At 30.8% G+C, this 26,759-nt stretch overlaps 1 protein-coding gene across 4 annotated transcripts in view; it reads left to right on the top strand.

Moving 5' to 3' along the window:
- LOC145277047 (uncharacterized) overlaps nucleotides 1–26,759 on the top strand; it is a 580,935-nt gene that overhangs the window by 21,418 nt on the left and 532,758 nt on the right. For all 4 annotated transcript variants that reach the window (XM_080128690.1, XM_080128687.1, XM_080128688.1 and 1 more), the window contains one exon: nucleotides 13,538–13,669. In XM_080128690.1, coding sequence (XP_079984816.1) covers nucleotides 13,539–13,669 — 131 coding nt within the window. In that variant the 5' untranslated portion in view covers nucleotide 13,538. The remainder of the gene's footprint in view (nucleotides 1–13,537; nucleotides 13,670–26,759) is intronic.

The following is a 26,759-nucleotide window of genomic DNA, read 5'->3' as shown; positions in this document are numbered from 1 at the left end:
AACATTAATACATTTTGGGCATCGGCATTCGTTTTGCATGTAGTTAACTGAGAGAGTTTCATGTTGGTCATCAAGGCATTTCACGAATGAAAAGTCTTATGCAAATTTACATTCACGATATGAACATCAATTGTAGATATTGAGAATAACAAATTAAACGATGCAAAAGGGTGTTCATCAGCAGGAAAACGCCTCCCATAACATTTATAGCCTTGCCTAAAACAGAACCAACAGTTGTTAAAAATCCACTTTGCTAGGCCTTTGAATGGGTTCAATTATTTGATTGTAGTGAATAGCTTCACTATGTGGCAGAGATACTTAAGTCTAAAAAAACAGAAACAGCAGTTGAATTTCAGAATGGTGAATTGTGTAGTATTGGATAGCGCTACTCAATGTCCAAACAGAATTTTATTGCATATCGTTCTTCTAAAGTGTTCTTATGCCCAGATTGCATTTTTTAAAATGCACCAGCTGTGACAATCAGGCTTTAGTAGGATGTATTCCAATTCTTGCTGTAGCTGTTCATTTGAGCCTGGAATCATTAAAATTGGCCAGTCATCTCATTAGATGTACAAGAATAACATACTGAATTTTCAAGAGTTTACAACAATTTTTTAAATGCCTGTACAAAAAAGTCTGGAAACTTATTGAAGACACCTCATTTTCAGAATAATGAATTTAAGAATGTAATGGATGTGTGTTAGCAGGAAAAACGTCTCCCATAAAATTTAAACATTTGACTAAAAGGGAACCATAAAATTTAAACATTTGACTAAAATGGAACCATAAAATTTAAACATTTGACTAAAAGGGAACCATAAAATTTAAACATTTGACTAAAAGGGAACCATAAAATTTAAACATTTGACTAAAAGGGAACCATAAAATTTAAACATTTGACTAAAAGGGAACCATAAAATTTAAACATTTGACTAAAAGGGAACCATAAAATTTAAACATTTGACTAAAATAGAACCATAAAATTTAAACATTTGACTAAAAGGGAACCATAAAATTTAAACATTTGACTAAAAGGGAACCATAAAATTTAAACATTTGACTAAAAGGGAACCATAAAATTTAAACATTTGACTAAAAGGGAACCATAAAATTTAAACATTTGACTAAAATAGAACCATAAAATTTAAACATTTGACTAAAATGGAACCATAAAATTTAAACATTTGACTAAAAGGGAACCATAAAATTTAAACATTTGACTAAAACGGAACCATAAAATTTAAACATTTGACTAAAATGGAACCATAAAATTTAAACATTTGACTAAAAGGGAACCATAAAATTTAAACATTTGACTAAAAGGGAACCATAAAATTTAAACATTTGACTAAAACGGAACCATAAAATTTAAACATTTGACTAAAACGGAACCATAAAATTTAAACATTTGACTAAAATAGAACCATAAAATTTAAACATTTGACTAAAAGGGAACCATAAAATTTAAACATTTGACTAAAATGGAACCATAAAATTTAAACATTTGACTAAAAGGGAACCATAAAATTTAAACATTTGACTAAAATGGAACCATAAAATTTAAACATTTGACTAAAAGGGAACCATAAAATTTAAACATTTGACTAAAAGGGAACCATAAAATTTAAACATTTGACTAAAAGGGAACCATAAAATTTAAACATTTGACTAAAAGGGAACCATAAAATTTAAACATTTGACTAAAAGGGAACCATAAAATTTAAACATTTGACTAAAACGGAACCATAAAATTTAAACATTTGACTAAAACAGAACCATAAAATTTAAACATTTGACTAAAACGGAACCATAAAATTTAAACATTTGACTAAAAGGGAACCATAAAATTTAAACATTTGACTAAAAGGGAACCATAAAATTTAAACATTTGACTAAAACGGAACCATAAAATTTAAACATTTGACTAAAAGGGAACCATAAAATTTAAACATTTGACTAAAAGGGAACCATAAAATTTAAACATTTGACTAAAAGGGAACCATAAAATTTAAACATTTGACTAAAAGGGAACCATAAAATTTAAACATTTGACTAAAATAGAACCATAAAATTTAAACATTTGACTAAAAGGGAACCATAAAATTTAAACATTTGACTAAAAGGGAACCATAAAATTTAAACATTTGACTAAAAGGGAACCATAAAATTTAAACATTTGACTAAAAGGGAACCATAAAATTTAAACATTTGACTAAAAGGGAACCATAAAATTTAAACATTTGACTAAAATAGAACCATAAAATTTAAACATTTGACTAAAAGGGAACCATAAAATTTAAACATTTGACTAAAAGGGAACCATAAAATTTAAACATTTGACTAAAAGGGAACCATAAAATTTAAACATTTGACTAAAAGGGAACCATAAAATTTAAACATTTGACTAAAATAGAACCATAAAATTTAAACATTTGACTAAAATGGAACCATAAAATTTAAACATTTGACTAAAAGGGAACCATAAAATTTAAACATTTGACTAAAACGGAACCATAAAATTTAAACATTTGACTAAAATGGAACCATAAAATTTAAACATTTGACTAAAAGGGAACCATAAAATTTAAACATTTGACTAAAAGGGAACCATAAAATTTAAACATTTGACTAAAACGGAACCATAAAATTTAAACATTTGACTAAAACGGAACCATAAAATTTAAACATTTGACTAAAATAGAACCATAAAATTTAAACATTTGACTAAAAGGGAACCATAAAATTTAAACATTTGACTAAAATGGAACCATAAAATTTAAACATTTGACTAAAAGGGAACCATAAAATTTAAACATTTAACTAAAATGGAACCATAAAATTTAAACATTTGACTAAAAGGGAACAATATAATTTAAACATTTGACTAAAAGGGAACCATAAAATTTAAACATTTGACTAAAAGGGAACCATAAAATTTAAACATTTGACTAAAAGGGAACCATAAAATTTAAACATTTGACTAAAAGGGAACCATAAAATTTAAACATTTGACTAAAACGGAACCATAAAATTTAAACATTTGACTAAAAGGGAACCATAAAATTTAAACATTTGACTAAAATAGAACCATAAAATTTAAACATTTGACTAAAAGGGAACCATAAAATTTAAACATTTGACTAAAATGGAACCATAAAATTTAAACATTTGACTAAAAGGGAACCATAAAATTTAAACATTTGACTAAAAGGGAACCATAAAATTTAAACATTTGACTAAAACGGAACCATAAAATTTAAACATTTGACTAAAACGGAACCATAAAATTTAAACATTTGACTAAAATAGAACCATAAAATTTAAACATTTGACTAAAAGGGAACCATAAAATTTAAACATTTGACTAAAAGGGAACCATAAAATTTAAACATTTGACTAAAAGGGAACCATAAAATTTAAACATTTGACTAAAACAGAACCATAAAATTTAAACATTTGACTAAAACGGAACCATAAAATTTAAACATTTGACTAAAAGGGAACCATAAAATTTAAACATTTGACTAAAAGGGAACCATAAAATTTAAACATTTGACTAAAACAGAACCATAAAATTTAAACATTTGACTAAAACAGAACCATAAAATTTTAACATTTGACTAAAATAGAACCATAAAATTTAAACATTTGACTAAAACAGAACCATAAAATTTAAACATTTGACTAAAACAGAACCATAAAATTTAAACATTTGACTAAAAGGGAACCATAAAATTTAAACATTTGACTAAAACGGAACCATAAAATTTAAACATTTGACTAAAACGGAACCATAAAATTTAAACATTTGACTAAAACGGAACCATAAAATTTAAACATTTGACTAAAACGGAACCATAAAATTTAAACATTTGACTAAAACGGAACCATAAAATTTAAACATTTGACTAAAACAGAACCATAAAACTTACACATTTGACTAAAAGGGAACCATAAAATTTAAACATTTGACTAAAACAGAACCATAAAATTTAAACATTTGACTAAAACGGAACAATAAAATGTAAACATTTGACTAAAACGGAACCATAAAATTTAAACATTTGACTAAAATGGAACCATAAAATTTAAACATTTGACTAAAACAGAACCATAAAATTTAAACATTTGACTAAAAGGGAACCATAAAATTTAAACATTTGACTAAAAGGGAACCATAAAATTTAAACATTTGACTAAAAGGGAACCATAAAATTTAAACATTTGACTAAAAGGGAACCATAAAATTTAAACATTTGACTAAAACGGAACCATAAAATTTAAACATTTGACTAAAACGGAACCATAAAATTTAAACATTTGACTAAAACGGAACCATAAAATTTAAACATTTGACTAAAAGGGAACCATAAAATTTAAACATTTGACTAAAACGGAACCATAAAATTTAAACATTTGACTAAAACGGAACCATAAAATTTAAACATTTGACTAAAACGGAACCATAAAATTTAAACATTTGACTAAAACGGAACCATAAAATTTAAACATTTGACTAAAAGGGAACCATAAAATTTAAACATTTGACTAAAAGGGAACCATAAAATTTAAACATTTGACTAAAACAGAACCATAAAATTTAAACATTTGACTAAAAGGGAACCATAAAATTTAAACATTTGACTAAAACGGAACCATAAAATTTAAACATTTGACTAAAACTGAACCATAAAATTTAAACATTTGACTAAAAGGGAACCATAAAATTTAAACATTTGACTAAAACGGAACCATAAAATTTAAACATTTGACTAAAACGGAACCATAAAATTTAAACATTTGACTAAAACGGAACCATAAAATTTAAAAATTTGACTAAAACGGAACCATAAAATTTAAACATTTGACTAAAACGGAACCATAAAATTTAAACATTTGACTAAAACGGAACCATAAAATTTAAACATTTGACTAAAACGGAACCATAAAATTTAAACATTTGACTAAAACGGAACCATAAAATTTAAACATTTGACTAAAACGGAACCATAAAATTTAAACATTTGACTAAAACGGAACCATAAAATTTAAACATTTGACTAAAACGGAACCATAAAATTTAAACATTTGACTAAAACGGAACCATAAAATTTAAACATTTGACTAAAACGGAACCATAAAATTTAAACATTTGACTAAAACGGAACCATAAAATTTAAACATTTGACTAAAACAGAACCATAAAATTTAAACATTTGACTAAAATGGAACCATAAAATTTAAACATTTGACTAAAATGGAACCATAAAATTTAAACATTTGACTAAAACAGAACCATAAAATTTAAACATTTGACTAAAATAGAACCATAAAATTTAAACATTTGACTAAAACAGAACCATAAATTTAAACATTTGACTAAAAGGGAACCATAAAATTTAAACATTTGACTAAAATAGAACCATAAAATTTAAACATTTGACTAAAAGGGAACCATAAAATTTAAACATTTGACTAAAAGGGAACCATAAAATTTAAACATTTGACTAAAAGGGAACCATAAAATTTAAACATTTGACTAAAAGGGAACCATAAAATTTAAACATTTGACTAAAATAGAACCATAAAATTTAAACATTTGACTAAAACAGAACCATAAATTTAAACATTTGACTAAAACAGAACCATAAAATTTAAACATTTGACTAAAACAGAACCATAAAATGTAAACATTTGACTAAAACGGAACCATAAAATATAAACATTTGACTAAAATGGAACCATAAAATTTAAACATCTGACTAATAGGGAACCATGAAATTTAAACATTTGACTAAAAGGGAACCATAAAATTTAAACATTTTACTAAAACGGAACCATAAAATTTAAACATTTGACTAAAAGGGAACCATAAAATTTAAACATTTGACTAAAAGGGAACCATAAAATTTAAACATTTGACTAAAACGGAACCATAAAATTTAAACATTTTACTAAAACGGAACCATAAAATTTAAACATTTGACTAAAAGGGAACCATAAAATTTAAACATTTGACTAAAAGGGAACCATAAAATTTAAACATTTGACTAAAAGGGAACCATAAAATTTAAACATTTTACTAAAACGGAACCATAAAATTTAAACATTTTACTAAAACGGAACCATAAAATTTAAACATTTGACTAAAACGGAACCATAAAATTTAAACATTTTACTAAAACGGAACCATAAAATTTAAACATTTGACTAAAACGGAACCATAAAATTTAAACATTTGACTAAAACGGAACCATAAAATTTAAACATTTGACTAAAACGGAACCATAAAATTTAAACATTTTACTAAAACGGAACCATAAAATTTAAACATTTTACTAAAACGGAACCATAAAATTTAAACATTTGACTAAAACGGAACCATAAAATTTAAACATTTGACTAAAAGGGAACCATAAAATTTAAACATTTGACTAAAACGGAACCATAAAATTTAAACATTTGACTAAAACGGAACCATAAAATTTAAACATTTGACTAAAACGGAACCATAAAATTTAAACATTTGACTAAAACGGATCCATAAAATTTAAACATTTGACTAAAACGGATCCATAAAATTTAAACATTTGACTAAAAGGGAACCATAAAATTTAAACATTTGACTAAAAGGGAACCATAAAATTTAAACATTTTACTAAAACGGAACCATAAAATTTAAACATTTTACTAAAACGGAACCATAAAATTTAAACATTTTACTAAAACGGAACCATAAAATTTAAACATTTGACTAAAACGGAACCATAAAATTTAAACATTTGACTAAAACGGAACCATAAAATTTAAACATTTGACTAAAACGGAACCATAAAATTTAAACATTTGACTAAAAGGGAACCATAAAATTTAAACATTTGACTAAAACGGAACCATAAAATTTAAACATTTGACTAAAACGGAACCATAAAATTTAAACATTTGACTAAAAGGGAACCATAAAATTTAAACATTTGACTAAAACGGAACCATAAAATTTAAACATTTAACTAAAAGGGAACCATAAAATTTAAACATTTGACTAAAACGGAACCATAAAATTTAAACATTTGACTAAAAGGGAACCATAAAATTTAAACATTTGACTAAAACGGAACCATAAAATTTAAACATTTGACTAAAAGGGAACCATAAAATTTAAACATTTGACTAAAACGGAACCATAAAATTTAAACATTTGACTAAAACGGAACCATAAAATTTAAACATTTGACTAAAACAGAACCATAAAATTTAAACATTTGACTAAAAGGGAACCATAAAATTTAAACATTTGACTAAAAGGGATGTTCACGTTCTTTTTAGTGGAACACCTTACAATTGTGCTGTATCATTCAAAGGAACAATTTGTTGATATTTTTAATTTTTTAAAAATTTTCTTCCTCTGAAGATTGTAACGCTGGGTATGGGGCAGTCAAACCAACTGCCAACATTGCTCTGCTTTTTATTGAAAGCAGCCGAGAGCTCTTTTTAGTATCCTCGTTGTTCCCTTAAGTACAATTTTCTGGATCTCTTTTGCACTTGGTTCACCAGGAATATTAGTTAGGTAGGCCTTCAGGTTCTTCTTCATAAGCCTTGTGGCATCTATAATAACTGGTATGATTGATATCTCCCTAAGATTACAGGATTGCTTGAAAGCGTGACTTGTATTTTCACAGATAAAGCTAAACAGAATTTTTTTATTGTGTGTAAAAAAATTACTCCAAATAATAAAATTCCATCTTGTGTGTCACCGGCGGAAGTTATGTTCGATAGAAAGATCAAAACGATTTCGACAGACTGTTACCAACTGATAAGAAACTGATTAAAAAAAAATGTAAAAATATGAATTTTAAAATCTGCGAAAAAATTTTTTTTTATTACTTTGAATGTTTTAAGAACAGCAAATCATTTCATGAAATCTGGATTGTGGATAAAAGAATTGGGAATGTGCACTATATGAAAGTGAAGGAACCCAAATTCTCCCCACAAGAGACATTTAAAGCAAATGAGGAAAAAATATTGTGATGATGTGGAATCAGAATAAGACTGGTCATCATGTTTGACATGTCCGAATTTCCGCAAATAATGTCTCAAAAGCGAACATCTAAAAGAAAAAGAAAAAATCCCGACTTCGTGGAAGTCAATCCGAAGAGAAAAAAAGGATTAATTCCATGCAAGGCTTAAAAAGGGAGGGGGTACCTATTTTGGGACTAAACAGACTTACCCGGACACAATACAGTTATGACGAAGCGTTGTGGCAGTTATTGATGGTAGTTATTTACTTGCTGTCCACCACACCAAGATGTGACACAAGGTCAGAAGGTGGGGATATCAAGCCAGTGCCCCTATAAGAGGGGCAATCTAGTTAAGCAAAAATTGCCTAAGCATCCCCATTGGCATTCCCTGGTAGGGGCACCTCAACAAGCAATAAACTTACCCCACCTGAAACTTGGATGGCAAGGCTTGGGAAATTGAGCCTCCTATAATACCCAGGTGGTGTACCTCAGTCCAACAGGTATTCCTGACCTATCATCTGTTGAGCTGATTGTCAAGAATGGAGTCTTGATTGGTATTTGCTACAAAATCAAATGCCTGCTTTTTGTTAATTATATTGCTTTGCGTTGGTCTTTATTATTACTGACCCTTCAAGACTTCAAGACTTTTGGTTCCTGGTTTTATCGTTTACTCGCCTGGGTGCCTGGAGTTGCCCGGGTGTTTGGAGGTGTGTGTTTAGCAAAAAAAAAAAAAAAAAAAAAAAATGGTAGTCGGCAGGCAGACAGGCTCGAATGTGTACCGTGAAGGAGGAAAAGAACATGAAAAAAAAAAGCGTGACATCTTTACTGTTATGCCCATCGCCAAACCTGGAAGTGACATGGGTTTAAATTAATTTAGTCCCAATTAAAAAGAGGGGATGACTTTTGAAAATATTGGCGAAAAAAGTAACCCCTCCCTGTAGAAAAGTGCCCAGTTGAGGGTGAAGGAATGAATGTTTTTAGCCAATTTTTTTATATTTCAAAACGCTACCAATCTCGTGAAAATCCGTCGCCTCTGTCGAAAGTTTTAGGCAGACAAACATACATACACTTAAACAGACAAACATACATACACTTAAACAGACAAACATACATACATTTAAACAGACAAACATACATACATTTAAACAGACAAACATACATACACTTAAACAGACAAACATACATACATTTAAACAGACAAACATACATACATTTAAACAGACAAACATACATTTAAACAGACAAACATACATTTAAACAGACAAACATACATACACTTAAACAGACAAACATACATACACTTAAACAGACAAACATACATTTAAACAGACAAACATACATACATTTAAACAGACAAACATACATACACTTAAACAGACAAACATACATACATTTAAACAGACAAACATACATACACTTAAACAGACAAACATACATACACTTAAACAGACAAACATACATTTAAACAGACAAACATACATACATTTAAACAGACAAACATACATACATTTAAACAGACAAACATACATACATTTAAACAGACAAACATACATACATTTAAACAGACAAACATACATACATTTAAACAGACAAACATACATACATTTAAACAGACAAACATACATTTAAACAGACAAACATACATTTAAACAGACAAACATACATACATTTAAACAGACAAACATACATTTAAACAGACAAACATACATACATTTAAACAGACAAACATACATACACTTAAACAGACAAACATACATACATTTAAACAGACAAACATACATACATTTAAACAGACAAACATACATACATTTAAACAGACAAACATACATACATTTAAACAGACAAACATACATACATTTAAACAGACAAACATACATACATTTAAACAGACAAACATACATACACTTAAACAGACAAACATACATACATTTAAACAGACAAACATACATACATTTAAACAGACAAACATACATACATTTAAACAGACAAACATACATACACTTAAACAGACAAACATACATACATTTAAACAGACAAACATACATACATTTAAACAGACAAACATACATACACTTAAACAGACAAACATACATACATTTAAACAGACAAACATACATACATTTAAACAGACAAACATACATACACTTAAACAGACAAACATACATACACTTAAACAGACAAACATACATACATTTAAACAGACAAACATACATACATTTAAACAGACAAACATACATACATTTAAACAGACAAACAAACATACACTTAAACAGACAAACATACATACACTTAAACAGACAAACATACATACATTTAAACAGACAAACATACATACATTTAAACAGACAAACATACATACATTTAAACAGACAAACATACATACACTTAAACAGACAAACATACATACATTTAAACAGACAAACATACATACATTTAAACAGACAAACATACATACATTTAAACAGACAAACATACATACATTTAAACAGACAAACATACATACATTTAAACAGACAAACATACATACATTTAAACAGACAAACATACATACATTTAAACAGACAAACATACATACATTTAAACAGACAAACATACATACACTTAAACAGACAAACATACATACACTTAAACAGACAAACATACATACACTTAAACAGACAAACATACATACACTTAAACAGACAAACATACATACATTTAAACAGACAAACATACATACACTTAAACAGACAAACATACATACACTTAAACAGACAAACATACATACATTTAAACAGACAAACATACATACATTTAAACAGACAAACATACATACACTTAAACAGACAAACATACATACATTTAAACAGACAAACATACATACATTTAAACAGACAAACATACATACATTTAAACAGACAAACATACATACACTTAAACAGACAAACATACATACACTTAAACAGACAAACATACATACATTTAAACAGACAAACATACATACATTTAAACAGACAAACAAACATACACTTAAACAGACAAACATACATACATTTAAACAGACAAACATACATACATTTAAACAGACAAACATACATACATTTAAACAGACAAACATACATACATTTAAACAGACAAACATACATACACTTAAACAGACAAACATACATACATTTAAACAGACAAACATACATACATTTAAACAGACAAACAAACATACACTTAAACAGACAAACATACATACATTTAAACAGACAAACATACATACATTTAAACAGACAAACATACATACATTTAAACAGACAAACAAACATACACTTAAACAGACAAACATACATACATTTAAACAGACAAACATACATACATTTAAACAGACAAACATACATACATTTAAACAGACAAACATACATACATTTAAACAGACAAACATACATACATTTAAACAGACAAACATACATACATTTAAACAGACAAACATACATACACTTAAACAGACAAACATACATACACTTAAACAGACAAACATACATACACTTAAACAGACAAACATACATACACTTAAACAGACAAACATACATACATTTAAACAGACAAACATACATACACTTAAACAGACAAACATACATACACTTAAACAGACAAACATACATACATTTAAACAGACAAACATACATACATTTAAACAGACAAACATACATACACTTAAACAGACAAACATACATACATTTAAACAGACAAACATACATACATTTAAACAGACAAACATACATACATTTAAACAGACAAACAAACATACACTTAAACAGACAAACATACATACATTTAAACAGACAAACATACATACATTTAAACAGACAAACATACATACACTTAAACAGACAAACAAACATACACTTAAACAGACAAACATACATACATTTAAACAGACAAACATACATACACTTAAACAGACAAACAAACATACACTTAAACAGACAAACATACATACATTTAAACAGACAAACATACATACATACATACACTTAAACAGACAGGTGAGATTTATATTATATACTTTTACTCACCTTCACCCCAAACAAGACATATTACCACATGGACATAAGGGGCTACTAATTGGAACATACCTAAGAAATATTAGGATGTTGGTTTATGTTGCATTTAAACTTCTGCATATCAGTACAGTTTGAGAAGCAGGTAGCAGAAGAGAATTCCAAAGTCTAGCTGGTCTAGGGAAGAAGCTATTTTCTGACATTTAGGGAGCTCAGCAGTGAAGGCGTATGATTTTGTTGCTAAGCAGGTTTGTTTGGGATATGCATTCCAAGAAGGCACATGTGCAATAAGTTCATCAGAGCACATTCCATTAAAATACTTGTAGAACAGGCACAGGAATGCAGCATTGCGGTGATGGGACAGGGTTGGAGCCTCGTTGACAAAGTGGGATCTATTAGATTGGAGACCCTTTTTTGGACCCTATCCAAGAGGGAGAGACGAGTGGTAGATGCACCAGCCTATGGGCAAATGGTGGCCTTATAGAGGTACTGGATACTCTCAGGTGTGAGCAGTTTTCTAGCACGATAGAGGAAGCCCACTTTCCTTGCAGTAGCCTTCGCAATGTCCTCAATATATTTATTCCAGTTCATATTTCCTGTGAATGTTAAGCTGAGGAGTTTGAAGGAAGAATTTTCAGGAAGTGAGTTACTTGTCATGGATATCTGTGGTTAGAGAAGTTTCTTGTAATTGTTAAAGGAGAGCAGCTTAGTCTTACTAGCATTAAATAATGTCACCATCTATTTACGTCCTCATTCAACTACGATCTGGAGGTCATTTTCTAAGATTTCAGCAATTGTTTTGGATTTGTGTATATTCATTCTTCCGTCATTCATGTTATAGAGCATTGTATCATCAGCGAATCATCTCAGACTCAATATTATTGGGGAAGTCATTGATGAATATCTGGAATAATAGTGGTCCAAGGATCGACCCCTTAGGCACTTCAGCATTAATATTATGCTGTTTGATGAACGTCCATCAATGATAACCTAGATGGTCCTATTGTTTAAGAAGGATCTAATTATATTTAGTACTCATCCAGTTATAGCATATAATTTGATTTTCATTAGCAGCCCTTCATGCCAGACTTTATCAAAGGCCTTGGATAGATCAAGGGATACAGCTCTGGCTTCACCTGTCTTATCCAGTGCATGGTATATACGTTCATTAATGATAAATTAAAGCTTTTGTTGTTTATGATAAGTTAAAGCTTCTTATTGAAAAAAAAAAAAAAAAAAAAAAAAAACAGCTACTAGTGAAACTTTTTATAAGTACCACTCCCTCCCCCACCGTTTTTTTTTTTTTTTATTAAAAAAAAAAAAAAGGCTCAAATGCAAAATTACAAACGTGCATATACAGTTCATTGCTTTGTTCACAATTCAACCGGAAGTTCTAAAAATGTTCTTTTGCTTATTGTCGATTCTAACGTTGATGCAAGTCGATTTGAATGTTTTAACAACTAATCATTTAATTGTTTCTGTTTTATCCAGGATGTCTTTGCTGACACGAATGTTTCCATTGCTCGCAGAATGGGTGAACGGCGATAAAAAACAATTAAAAGACACAATTAAATCATGGCAGAAATATTCAAGACCAGTTGTTCTTTCTTCCACTGATCATGTGTGAGTACGGATCGATTTCTAATCCGAAACACCTGTCCAAATACTTTTGCTAAAAATGCCCATTTTCAAACATAGTAACAAAATGTCGAACTCAATATTAGAAGTGTTTTTACAACCACAAAACTCCTTTTCATATCATTTTAAAGTATTTGGTTATGAAGAGGCAAACAAATACGCAAACATGATTTCAATCCGTTTCCAGTATTATCAGAAAGAAATACTATTAAAATTTCATAAGGTTTTGTTGTCGGTTGATTTTTATTTTAACCAAATTAGATAAAACCAAATATTCCTACTAGTAATAATTATTTGCAGAAAATTTAAATGCGATATTCGTTTTCAGCACACCCGAAAGCCTATAGAAAACAAGTTTTTGAAGATAGATTTTGCGTTGGTTTACCAGGCCATAATTACCATCAAACACCACCCCATAAAAAAATAACAGACGCCCCCCTCCCCTCCCAGCTGGTTATAAAGTGAGTGTTAATTTTACATTAAATTGATACAGACAAGTAATCCCCCACTTTTTGAAACTATTATTTCTTCGTATCTTGGAAACTACTTATTTCCTGGAATTTTAACTGCTATTTTCGTTTTTAACACCCTCAAAAACCTATGATAGTTGTAATTTTAAAGGAAATTTTGTGTGTAGAAAGATACTGCACTTTTACTAATATTTTAATCATAGTCATTTGTTTTCCTAATTTCACATATGAATTACAAAATATCTGATATTTCCCCAAAACATCTGGTTTTGATGGAGAGGAGACAAAAACTTGCTATCGTTTCAAATGATCTAAAATAACAGCAAGAGGAGACTTGGTTCCAAATATTTCTCATATGTTATATCTCCTCTCTGGTTTTCATACATAAAGTAAATTTCACAGCGTATAAGGATTATTTGATACTGGAGATATTCATAATCGTACCCTATTTCCAAAAGAGAGGAGTATAACATATGAGAAATATTTGGAATCAAGTCTTCCCTTGCTGTTATTTCAGATCATTTGAAACCATAGCAGCAAGTTTTAATCCCTCCTCGATCAAAGCCAGAGGTTTTGGGGAAATATATATATATATGGATATATCTACACTCGTAGCCAAATTGAATATTAAAATGCTCATATCTTTGGTTTTATGGGATGAAATAACATGAACATTTGTAGGCTTTTTGAAGATTATAATACTATTCTATGGTTAAAATTTTATGATGACTGGTGAAAAAGAACATATATTTTCAAACCAATAAAATATGCTCAAATTTGCCTACATTTGTATATATAGTGTCCTGGCAAGCCAGCTTTAGTTCTGCTGCTTTGCGATTAATTTTGCTCAGGGTTTTTTTCTTTTTGCTTGATTGTCTCCCCTGTGACCTTGCCAGGTCAATAATATACCACTGCCTCTAATATGTACCATTTGGGGACTAAAAACTAACCTACTGTGGTCTGGTCGTACATATGGCAAGAAAATGTGCACTAACTCTAAGTCCCTGTGGCTGCACTTTTATCTTCGTCAAGTGATGGGACCTTCAAAATGCAATCAGACACTTACCTGTCCCTGAAACTACTGCTCTGATGCTCAGAACACGCATGGCCCGAAGTCCATGAGGCAATACCTTTAGCACGCTGTTTAGTCGTTTGTCATCAGATGCTGTGATTTGAGTTCTTCTTGTTGCTGCTTTGGTGAATGACTGGTTGTGGTGTCAAAGCTGTAAATAAGTATGTTTTCAAATCACAATTTGATTAAAACTTAGAGATCATTTTTTTTATAAACGAGAATAATTATTTATAAGATATATTTTTATAAACGAGAATGATTATTTATAAGATATTTTTTTATAAACGAGAATGATTATTTATAAGATATATTTTTATAAACGAGAATGATTATTTATAAGATATATTTTTATAAACGAGAATGATTATTTATAAGATATATTTTTATAAACGAGAATGATTATTTATAAGATATATTTTTATAAACGAGAATGATTATTTATAAGATATATTCGAGTACAATTTGTGCAAATCAAAGTTAATTGATCAGGTTCTTAACAGTTTCAAGATGCAGGATCTTTTCAACTTAGGTTCGTCCAAACAGCTTCTCAGAGGAGAAAGAGCTTTTCAACTTCGCTATTTCGGGAATGTTATCTAGCTCTGGGCAAGAGCTCAAAGCTGAGGTATGTCCTCTTCGATGGTCAGCAGAAGTTCTCTCTTCAATGCAAGCAAATCCTTTTTATTTCCAAACACAATTTTTTTTACGGAATTCTAATTCTTACCAGTATCTCTTTGAGATAAGCATTTCCTCCTCTATCATTGGAAGATTACTCTTTCTCCTCTATTGTCTTTCTTTTTTTTTCTTTCCTTCCTTTCTCTCCCTAAAACCCATTTTTCTCTTTAATTCTCTTTTTCTTTCTTTCTCTTTCTCTTTCTCAAACCCCTTTTTCCAAAGAAATTTTATCAGCTATGCCTTTCTATCCTTTAAGTTCTGTTATTCAACATAAAATATGTATCTACTGCCCGATATCTTCATGGATGTCAACTAGACTCCTCGTTGCCAATGTCAACTTTGCTGAAAAATTACTTTTTTGTCTATCCTATCAGTAATAAAAACATAGCTCAGACTTTAGAGAAAAGAATGAATTTCTTAAGCTTCCTGTCAAACAGACCACCTAACCCTTAACTCCTAAGCAAAGTAATTTGGTATTACCCAGTGCATGCAACACATGTTACATAAAAAATTCAAAAAAATATTATATGTATGTATACATCGCACGCACACACTTAAACGTATCTATTATACTAAAGTTGTATTCCTGTCTGTTTGTTCGTTCACAATTAATATGTTTTTTTTTTGTTTTTTTTTTTTTTACACAGTGATCACCACTTATCAAGGCCCGGAAGCCACTCGGGAATAAGGGTTATTGCAAGTACATTACGTTAGTGTGGAGATTTGATGAAGTGTTTACTTAAGGAGGCGGTTCATTAGGAATTTGTTAACATTAGACTTGAACACATCCAAGTTGTAGTCCGGAGGGAAGCAGGCAGACGGAACAGAGTTCCACAGGCGTGCAGTTCTAAGAAAGAAGCTTTGTTCATGGAATTTGCGTTTTGATTTAGGCACAGATATAGAGTGGGGGAAATTTTTCACAGTGGATTCAGCTAGACGGGTGTTTTTCGTGAAAGATTGGCGAGAGGGAACAGAGATTGGAGTTCAGACGAGCACCTGCCATGAAAATAACGATAAAACAAGGATAGGCTCGCAACGTCTCTTCTGTGAGAGAGGGGTTGCAGGGTAGAGAAAAGGGCATCCCCCACTAAACCACGAAGTCTATTTTGTACTCTGTCAAGGCATGATAGGCTGTTTTTGGCAGCTCCTGCCCAGATATGGCAACAGTATTCCATCCTTGGACGTACTTGACTTTTATATAGATAGAGAATTGCATCAGTAGTGAGATATAAAAGATACAATGTTTTGCAAATTAATTTTCATTTTGAAAACGGATGTGTATACACCTTTATTCCAGCATGATTTCTATAGATATTCTTATATGTATCATTTAAAAGAAATCTGCATTCAATAAGTAACATCATTTGCATATTACATTAAAGAAAATTTATTTTAATGATTAGATCGATGTTAATAATTTTTTGCGGCAGTAGAATCGTTTTAATTGTTCTATTTAGAAATATTATTCCGTGTTTTTTACTTCATTTCTTTTTTTTTAGGAAAAATTAATGTTACGGGCAACGCTGGGTTCATCTTCTAGTTTTTAATAGAAGCTTTTATGCTTCGAGTTATACTTAATATCTTCACATATTCTTGGTGTTTGTTTGAACATGCAAATGTATGTGTATACATGTTATATACTTTAAAAGGTTAATTGCTCTTCACGAGTCAACAGTAAAAGGCATTATCCCTGCATAGTCACTTTTCAAGCCACTACAAATTTTTGTGGCTGGTGCTACAAGATCAGGCTGTCTGGAGATATTGGCTTCCTGAGATGAAATGCACCTAACATTGATGATTTTGTTTTTCTTCTTCCTTTTGCAAAACTTAATTATGTTCTGCAAAACCAAAAACAAAAACAACCCCCCTTTTCCTTCTTCCCATTTTCTCTTTCTCTTTCTATCTCCCCCACTTCCTGACTGGTTTTCTAACTTAAAATGTACCAAACATTAATACTGTAACTCTTTTCCCTCTCCCATTGCAAAACTCATTCATGTTCTGCAGAGCAGGGAACAAAACGATAAAATCTACTAGAAAACAACCAAACACTACAAAGTAGTGATTGAAGATAAAAAGAGCTTGAAGAATAACACTTGTCTACAAAATAACTGAATGCAACATAAATACTGTTTCCAAAATAACTGAATGCAACTGAATGCAACATAAATACTGTTTCCAAAACAACTGAATGCAACTGAATGCAACATAAATACTGTTTCCAAAACAACTGAATGCAACTGAATGCAACATAAATACTGTTTTCAAAACAACTGAATGCAACATAAATACTGTTTCCAAAACAACTGAATGCAACATAAATACTGTTTCCAAAACAACTGAATGCAACATAAATACTGTTTCCAAAACAACTGAATGCAACATAAATACTGTTTCCAAAATAACTGAATGCAACATAAATACTGTTTCCAAAATAACTGAATGCAACATAAATACTGTTTCCAAAATAACTGGATTCTTCATTAAATAACCTGAAAAAAGGTTGATATGCTGTAAAACAACCAAACCAAACAAATAAATATTTGAAGATATAAAAAACTTGAAGCATTAAAAAATGTTTCCAAAATAATTGGATTCAGCATTAAATAACCCGAAAAGGGGTGATATGCCGTAAAACCAAACAACCAAACCAAACCTTTTGTGGTACTCAGTGAATAACAAGTCCTCATGCGTTTCTGACTAATGTTTTTGGTTGACTAAGCGTTTATCTCTTTTTATGAAAAGTGCATCATTCAACGATTGAACATGCCACACACACTTACATATTGATTTCTACTCTCCAAGCAAACATATATATATATATATATATATATATATATAAATAAAATGATAAAAAGTCTACTGTATAAAAGTACTGTTGATATGGAATGCAAAATTCAAAATTTAAAGACCAAAACAAGTGCAGAATTTTTTTCTTTTCAATAAATAAACATATTTATTTATTAAAATTAAATTCGATGTTTCGATTCATAACAAAATCTTCATCAGGAAATATGTGCCAAGCATAATCTCCACCATCATCATAGTATGTAAAAAGAAAAAAAAAACTGTATTCCCTGATGAAGATTCTCTTATGAATAAAAATATCGAATCTAATTTTAAATACATATGTTTATTCATTAAAAAAAAAAACTGTATTCCCTGATGAAGATTCTCTTATGAATAAAAATATCGAATTTAATTTTAAATACATATGTTTATTCATTAAAAAAAAATCTGCACTTGTTTTAGTCTTCAAACCGTTAAATTTAGAATTTTGCTTATATATATATATTTAATTAATTTAAAATTTTGCATATATATATATATATATATATATATATATATATATATATATATATATATATATATAGGAAATTTATTACTGTGAGTCCATCTATGAATTCTGATGATGCTAGTTGGATTTTTCCTCTCTTTGAGGATTTTCCTCTAGTTGAAACAATTTGTAAACTCATTCTGGACTCACAGTAATAAATTTCCTATATACTGCTCTGACTACACATTGAGCACTTTAGTCCGGTTTTTTCACCACTGGTAAATAAATATATATATATATATATATATATATATATATATATATATATATATATATATATATATATATATGGGGAAATATGTGTATTCAATTATAATTCAACTTTTATTTATACCAATCCTTTAATTTATGAAGCTCGATGTAACTACAGAGCATGTACAAATAAATGACAAAAGGTCTATATTCTAAATTTTAAGATGTTACAATTGCGTTTTTTTAGTTACACCAGAAAGATGGCACAACTAAAGAAAACACTATTGCAACTTCTCTGTCCTTTTTATTTTCATTTTAAAGTTGCTGAGTTCCTTTTCTACTAATGAGTTAAGGGCAGAATAAATTAAAAAATTGACATAATAATTACATGAATGATTCTATCCTATGAAACAGATGCTGTCAAGAATTGAACATTTCAACATGCTTAAACAAATAAATGGTAAGATGGGCAACATCTTGAAATTTGGAATATAGACCTTTTGTCATTTGTATATATACTAGCGGGGGATACCCGGCGTTGCCCGGATGTTTAGAGGTGTGTGTGCTCGGGCAGGGGGGGAGTGTTAATCAAAACATAAGAATAAGCGAATTAAATATTTTTAAATATTAAATTGTAAATTATTAAATATTTTATATAAAATGAATGTTAAAACTTAAAAAACTGATGATTTTAAGGTGAAAGAATGAATGTTTTTGGCCAATTTTTCGATATTTGTCGGGCGAAGAATCGAGCTTTAAAATGATAGCAATCTTGTGAAAATCCGTGACCCATGTCGAAAGTTTTTGCGAGACATACAAACACACATACATACATACATACATACATACATACATACACACATTTTCGCTTTTATATATATGGACTAGTAGGGTTACCCAGCATTGCCCGGGTGTTTAGAGGTGTGTGTGCTTAAATCAAAACAAAAGAATAAGTGAAGTAATCACCCTATTTAAATATTATAAAAAAAAATGTTAAAACTTAAAAAATCGAAAAAAACAAAACAAAAAAAACTAACGTAAGGCAAACGAACGATGTTAAAATTTTTTAAAATCGGAAAAACAAAAAAAGAAAACACGAATGTGATGAAAAAAAAAAAACCCAGAAAAACAAACATTAAAACTTCTTTAAAAAATCTGAAAAACAAAAACAAAAAAAGACATAAAACGTGAAAAATGGCTTAAATAGCCCTGTTTCAATATTAAACCTTTAAAAATCGAAAAAAAAAAAGACATCTCACACCACGATTCGAACTCACAACCTTTAGATAAAGTGTGCAAAAAAACTTGACACGTTACCCACTCGGCCAGCAACAAGGAGTAGCTGAAACACGTTTGAATTTATTTATTTAAGTAAAAACAGAATTGACACGTGCCTGCAATAAAAGTTAACTCTGCTACTTCTATTTGACCTCATTAAAAAAAAGCTGAACGAACACAAGATGGGCTGAAATAGCAATAATTTTGTAAAAATCGACGTAAATAAATCTAGACGCAACGCGCATTCGCAAATCTTTGATATTATGATTTAGGGGCTATATAAAAAGTTCTAAGCGATAGTACCCCCCCCCCCTGGGACCGTCGGCGAAAAAAGCCTTTTCGAGACATACAAAAAATGCATGCGCGCATTTGCCTTTTATATATATAGACTAGCGGGGTACCCGGCGTTGCCCGGGTGTTTAGAGATGTGTGTGCTTGGGCGGAGTGGAGGTGGGGTAAATCAAAACAAAAGAATAAACGAAGTAATCACCCTGTTTAAATATTATAAAAACATGTTAAAACTTAAAAAATTCGAAAAAAAAAAAAAAAAACTAACGTAAGGCAAACGAATGATGCTAAAATTTCTTTAAATCGGAAAAACAAAAAATGAAAATGCGAATGTGATGAAAAAAACCAGAAAAACGAACGTTAAAACATCTTTAAACATCTGAAAAATAAAAAAAAGACATCTCACACCACGAGACCAAATTTGTGAATTTTTCTTCTGTCTGTCGAAAGTTTTTAGCAGACACACAAGCATACATACATACATACATTTTCGCTTTTATATATATAGACAAGCGAGGGGTACCCGGCGTTGCCCGGGTGTTTGTAGGTGTGTGTGGTGTTAAATAAAAAAGAAACCGGGGGGCGGGGATGGAACCCGAAGCCCTGAGGCGAAGTTTGAAAATGAAATCGGCCAGCCAGAATGAATTAGTGAAAGATGTTTGAAAGTCGTCGAGCGTTACGACGACGATGTAAGCATTGTTATAAGCGAAGTAAGAAAAGAAAACATCATTTTAATTAAGGGGGGGGTAATCAAAACATAAAAAAAACACAAAAAAATCTAACGTAAGGCAAACGAATACGTAAAAAATGGCTTAAATAAGTCTATTTCAATATTAAAATTAAAAAAATCGGTGGATACCCTGGTGTCACTAAGAATAAGCGAAGAAAAAAAAAAAGAAAAACCAGGAAAACGAACGTTATGTGAAAAATGGCTTAAATAATATTTAAGTTCAATATTTAAATTTAAAAAATTGAAAAAAAAAAAACATCTCACACCACGATTCGAAGCCAAAACGTTTAGATAATGAACAAACAGGCTAACCAACTGTGCTAAAGCGACGGAGATGAAATGTGTTTGGTTTTTTCAACTATTTAAAGTAAATCAGGTCATGACGTCATCTGACGCATGCGTAGAATCGGGCATCGTTACGAGAAACCCGTTTTTGTTGACCCCCCCCCTGTGGAAAATTGTCGATTTCGGGGTGAAAAAGTTAACGTTTTTGGCCAATTTTTCGATATTTTTCAAGCGAAGGATGGGGCTTCGATATGATACCGAGTTTGTGAATTTTCGTTCCGTGTGTCGAAAGTTTTTAGCAGACACACAAACATACATACATACACACAAACACACACACACACATACATTTTCGCTTATATATATATAGATGATTGTATATTAATCTAATGGTATTCGACAATGAAGCTACATCCAAGGGAGATCACTTGCATATTATACCAATATTATATATTAATCTAATGGTATTCGACAAGGAAGCTACATTCAAGGGAGGTCACTTGCATATTATAACAATGATTGTACATTAATCTAATGTTATTCGACTAGCGGGAGGTACCCTGCATTGCTCGGGTGTTTGGAGGTGTGTGTGGTCATCCGGGTGTTTGTGTCGGGGGGGGGGTTAAAATAAAAAAGTTTTGGTAAGTAAGTATGAAGAATCGAACCCTTGAAGCAAAGTTGGAAATTAAAATGTGAAAAAAAACGTGCAACGTTAACCACTGGGCCACCACGAAATACTAACGGAAACATGTTTGAATTTATTTGAGTATTTAGAATTGGCGGGTGCCCATTTTAATGACTTAATGAGGTCAAGTTTGACTGCGGGGTAGTATTTTATTTACTGCGGGAACGCTATTTTTATTTTTTTGTTTCCCCAAGATGTTGGGGGGAAATCAGCTCCCCATAAAAAAGGGGATTGTCCAAATTGAATAGCAATTGTCTGATATAAGGAGAAACTCCACATTGATCAAATCTGATTGCTTTTGGACGTTCCCGGCGATCGCACCAAGCTCCGTTTCGCTTTTATTATTATACGAAAAAGCTTAATGCATATACGGCGATCGAAAATTGTTGAATATTTATCTTGTCAAAGTCGGGCAAACGACCTTGGTTGTTAACTCGTAGATATTATCATTTAGGCATGATATAAAAAGTTTTAAGAAATTGTGAGGCGACCGATCGGTTCTCGGAAAGAAGCCTTTCTTGGACATACATGAAAACGCACACACACACACAAACATTTTCGCTTTTATATTTATAGACTAGCGGGGGGGGGGGTATCCGGCGTTGCCCGGGTGTTTGGAGGTGTGTGTGTGTTGGGGGTAGATTAAAACAACCCTGTTTGAAAACAAAACGTTGGCCGGGTGTTTGGAGGTGTAAAAGAAAGAAAAAATTTAGTAGGAAGGTAGGCTTGAACCCCGAAGCCTTGATGCGAAGGTGGAAACGAAAGGGGGAAAAAACCCTAAGACCTAATCATCTCGGCCACGAGGGGAGAGGAAGTCATAAGTGTCATAAGTTAACATTTATAAAGTGAAATTGGCAGGTGCGAGAAAGTTAAGTCACGTGATATTTGACCTAGTTTTGTGCTGCAAGCCAGTTTTTGTTTCCCTTGCCCCATCATTTGCTTTTTTATACTGAAAAGTGTAACGAAGAATATCTCAAAAATAGCTCGTAGAAGTCGGGCAAATTAAAGATAGCCGCGGCCCCCGTTCTTAAGTTGTAGATATTATTAGCATATAAAAAGTTTTAAGGAGTGAGCCAACCAAGAAGCCTGGTGGAAAAAGCCTTTGGCGGACATACAGAAAAATGCACACACACACACACACACTAACACACATTTTCGCTTTTATTTATATATAGACTAGCAGGGGTACCTGGCGTTGCCCGGGTGTTTTGAGGTGTGTGTATGTTGGGGGGGGGGTAAATCAAAACAAAATGGAAAATAAAAAAAAGCAAATGTAATAACACTGTTTAAATATTATAAAAAAAACTCTTAAACTTCTTTTAAAAAAAAAATTATACCCCCCCCCCAAAAAAAAAACCCAGCAAACATAATGGAAAAAAAAGATTGAAAAAATGGCATGAATAACCATTTCAATATTCAAACTTTAAAAATCGAAAAAAAAAATCTTTCATCTCGGCTCAAACGTGCAATCTTTATATGTGCGATAACGACGCTGTTACTTTACTGACTGAGCTATTATTATTATTATTATTATTACCGCGTCACAGAAATTGGGTTTTTTTTTTTTCATATTTAACTAATTCAAGAAAGACCATTTTTAGCGCATACATATATGGCTAAATTGTCATGAAGGAACGATTTTTTACTATCCCTCCCTGTAGAAAAGTGTCCAGTGAGAATGAAGGAATTAATGTTTTTAGCCAATTTTTGATATTTGTCGTCCGAAGGGTCGAGTTTCAAAATGATACCGATCCCGTGAAATCCGTCACCTCTGGCAAAAGTTTTTGCGAGACATACAAACACGCACACACACACGCACACACACACACACACACACACACACACACATTTTGCCTTTTATATAGATAGACTAGCAGGGGCTACCCGGCATTGCCCGGGTGTTTAGAGGTGTGTGTGTGTGGGGGAGGTAAAATCAAAGCAAAGTAAAGTAATAACCCTGTTTAAATATTATAAAAAAATAGTGTCAAAACTTAAAAAGAAAAATTGGGAAAACAAAACAATAAAAAAAACAGCGAACATGATGAAAAAAAAACAATTAAAAAAACGAACGTGATGCAGTACGAATGGTCTGGCATTGCCCGGTGTTTGGAAAGAAAAAGTTTTGGGGAGGGAGGTAGGTTTGAACCTGAATCCTTGAGGCGAAAGCGAAAAAAAAAAAGAGCTTGAAGACTTACCTAAAAAGTGAATTGACAGATTTAATGAGGTCAAACATTTTGTTGTCAAGCAGTTAATTTTGGCTGCGAGGCAGTTGTTTGGTTTTGTTTCCCCAAGATGTTAGGTTGGGGAGAAAACCAGCTCCCCATAAAAATGGGGGTGTCCAAATGAAAGCAATTGTCTGATATGATGGTTTTCACTGCATTGATCGAAAGCTTTCTGGACGTCCCTGTTGCAAAGGCTGCGAACACACAACGTTTCAGTTTAGTTTCACTTTATTTATACTAAAAAGCCAAACAAACACGCGACACAACGAAATCGCGCAAGTTTTATAAAAGTCGATCAAAATAAATCTAAACATGACGTCCCTTCACAAATCGTAGATATTATGATCTAGAGGGTATATAAATAGTTCTAAGACATTGTAACCCCCCCCCCGAAAAGCCCGGCAAAAAAAGCCTTTGCTGGACATACAAAAAATATGCACACACATTTTTGTCTTTTATATATTTAGACTAGCGGGGGTGCCCGGTGTGTTGCCTGGGTGTTTGGAGGTGTGTGTGTGTGTTGGCAGGGTAAATCAAGACAAAATGGAAACTAAAGAATAAGCAAAGTAATAACCCTGTTTGAATATTAAAAAAAGCGATAAAAAACAAAAACAAAAAAACAGTGAACGTGATGGAAAAAACAAAAAACAAAAAAAAAACAGTGAACTTGATGGAAAAAACAAAAAACAAAAAAAAACTGAACTTCATGGAAAAAACAAAAAACAAAAAAATGGCGTAAATAACCCTGTTTCAATATTAAACCTTTAAAAATAAAAATAAAAATAAAAATTTATCTGATACCTCGGATCGAACCTACAATCTTAAGATAACAACGCGGCCACTTTGACCATTGTGCCATGATCGTGTAAGCAAATTTGCGTTGGTTTTTATAATATTTAAACTAATTCAAGTACACAACGTCTTTTGCGCATGCATATTTGGCTAGACTGTCATGAAGGAACGGTTTTTTTGCTGCCCCTTCCTGTAGAAAAGTGTCCTGTTGAGGGTGAAGGAATTAATGTTTTTGCCAATTTTTCAATATTTGTCGTCCGAAAGTTTGAGCTTCAAAATGATACCAATTTCGTGAAAATCTGTTGCTTGTGTTGAAAGTTTTTGTGAGGCATGCACACAAACGCACTTTGCTTTATATATATATATATATATATATATATATATAGAAGAAGATATATATATATATGCACATAATAAAATTAAGCTGAAAAATAAATTTTCACTTGTAAGGTAAACTTATCTCGATTTATTTAAATATATATATATATAGTCTATTTATTATACAAACAATATTGGTTACATATGTCCATACATGTTTCAGTGGAATCTCAATTCAGAGAGACCACCTCATCAGATCAAATGAAGTGATCTCTTTGAGTTGAGATTCCACTGAAAAATGTATGCTCATATGTAGCCAACAATGTTTGTATATTAAACAGACTATTTACCAGCTCTATCCTCCACTGAGCACTCTTTAATAATCATGCGGGTTTCGTTGGATTTACATCTAGGAAACCAATCTATACAGCATTATATATATATATATATATATATATATATATATATATATATATATATATATATATAATTTACTTCTTGAAAAAAATAGAGAACAATCTAAAAATAAAAAATAAATCTAATTTCTATGTATCGATGTGCAACTCTTCCAATTTATTTCGAGGTGGAAATAATGAAACGTTCATCTGTAATTTTCGTGTCGTCATAAAACATCTCATAGGATTGGTCACTCTCATCATGTGACTTATATCATTAGAGATATAATGAATTGTGCAGTAATTAGTAACCTTAAGAAAGAATACACAGGAGTGTCTTTT

The sequence above is a fragment of the Euprymna scolopes genome, chromosome 5 (genome assembly GCF_053919585.1).
Source record: "Euprymna scolopes isolate OS-2025 chromosome 5, ASM5391958v1, whole genome shotgun sequence".
Lineage (NCBI taxonomy): Eukaryota > Metazoa > Mollusca > Cephalopoda > Sepiida > Sepiolidae > Euprymna > Euprymna scolopes.
Note: the sequence above shows the minus strand (reverse complement) of the source record. Positions and strands in the feature narration are given on the sequence as shown.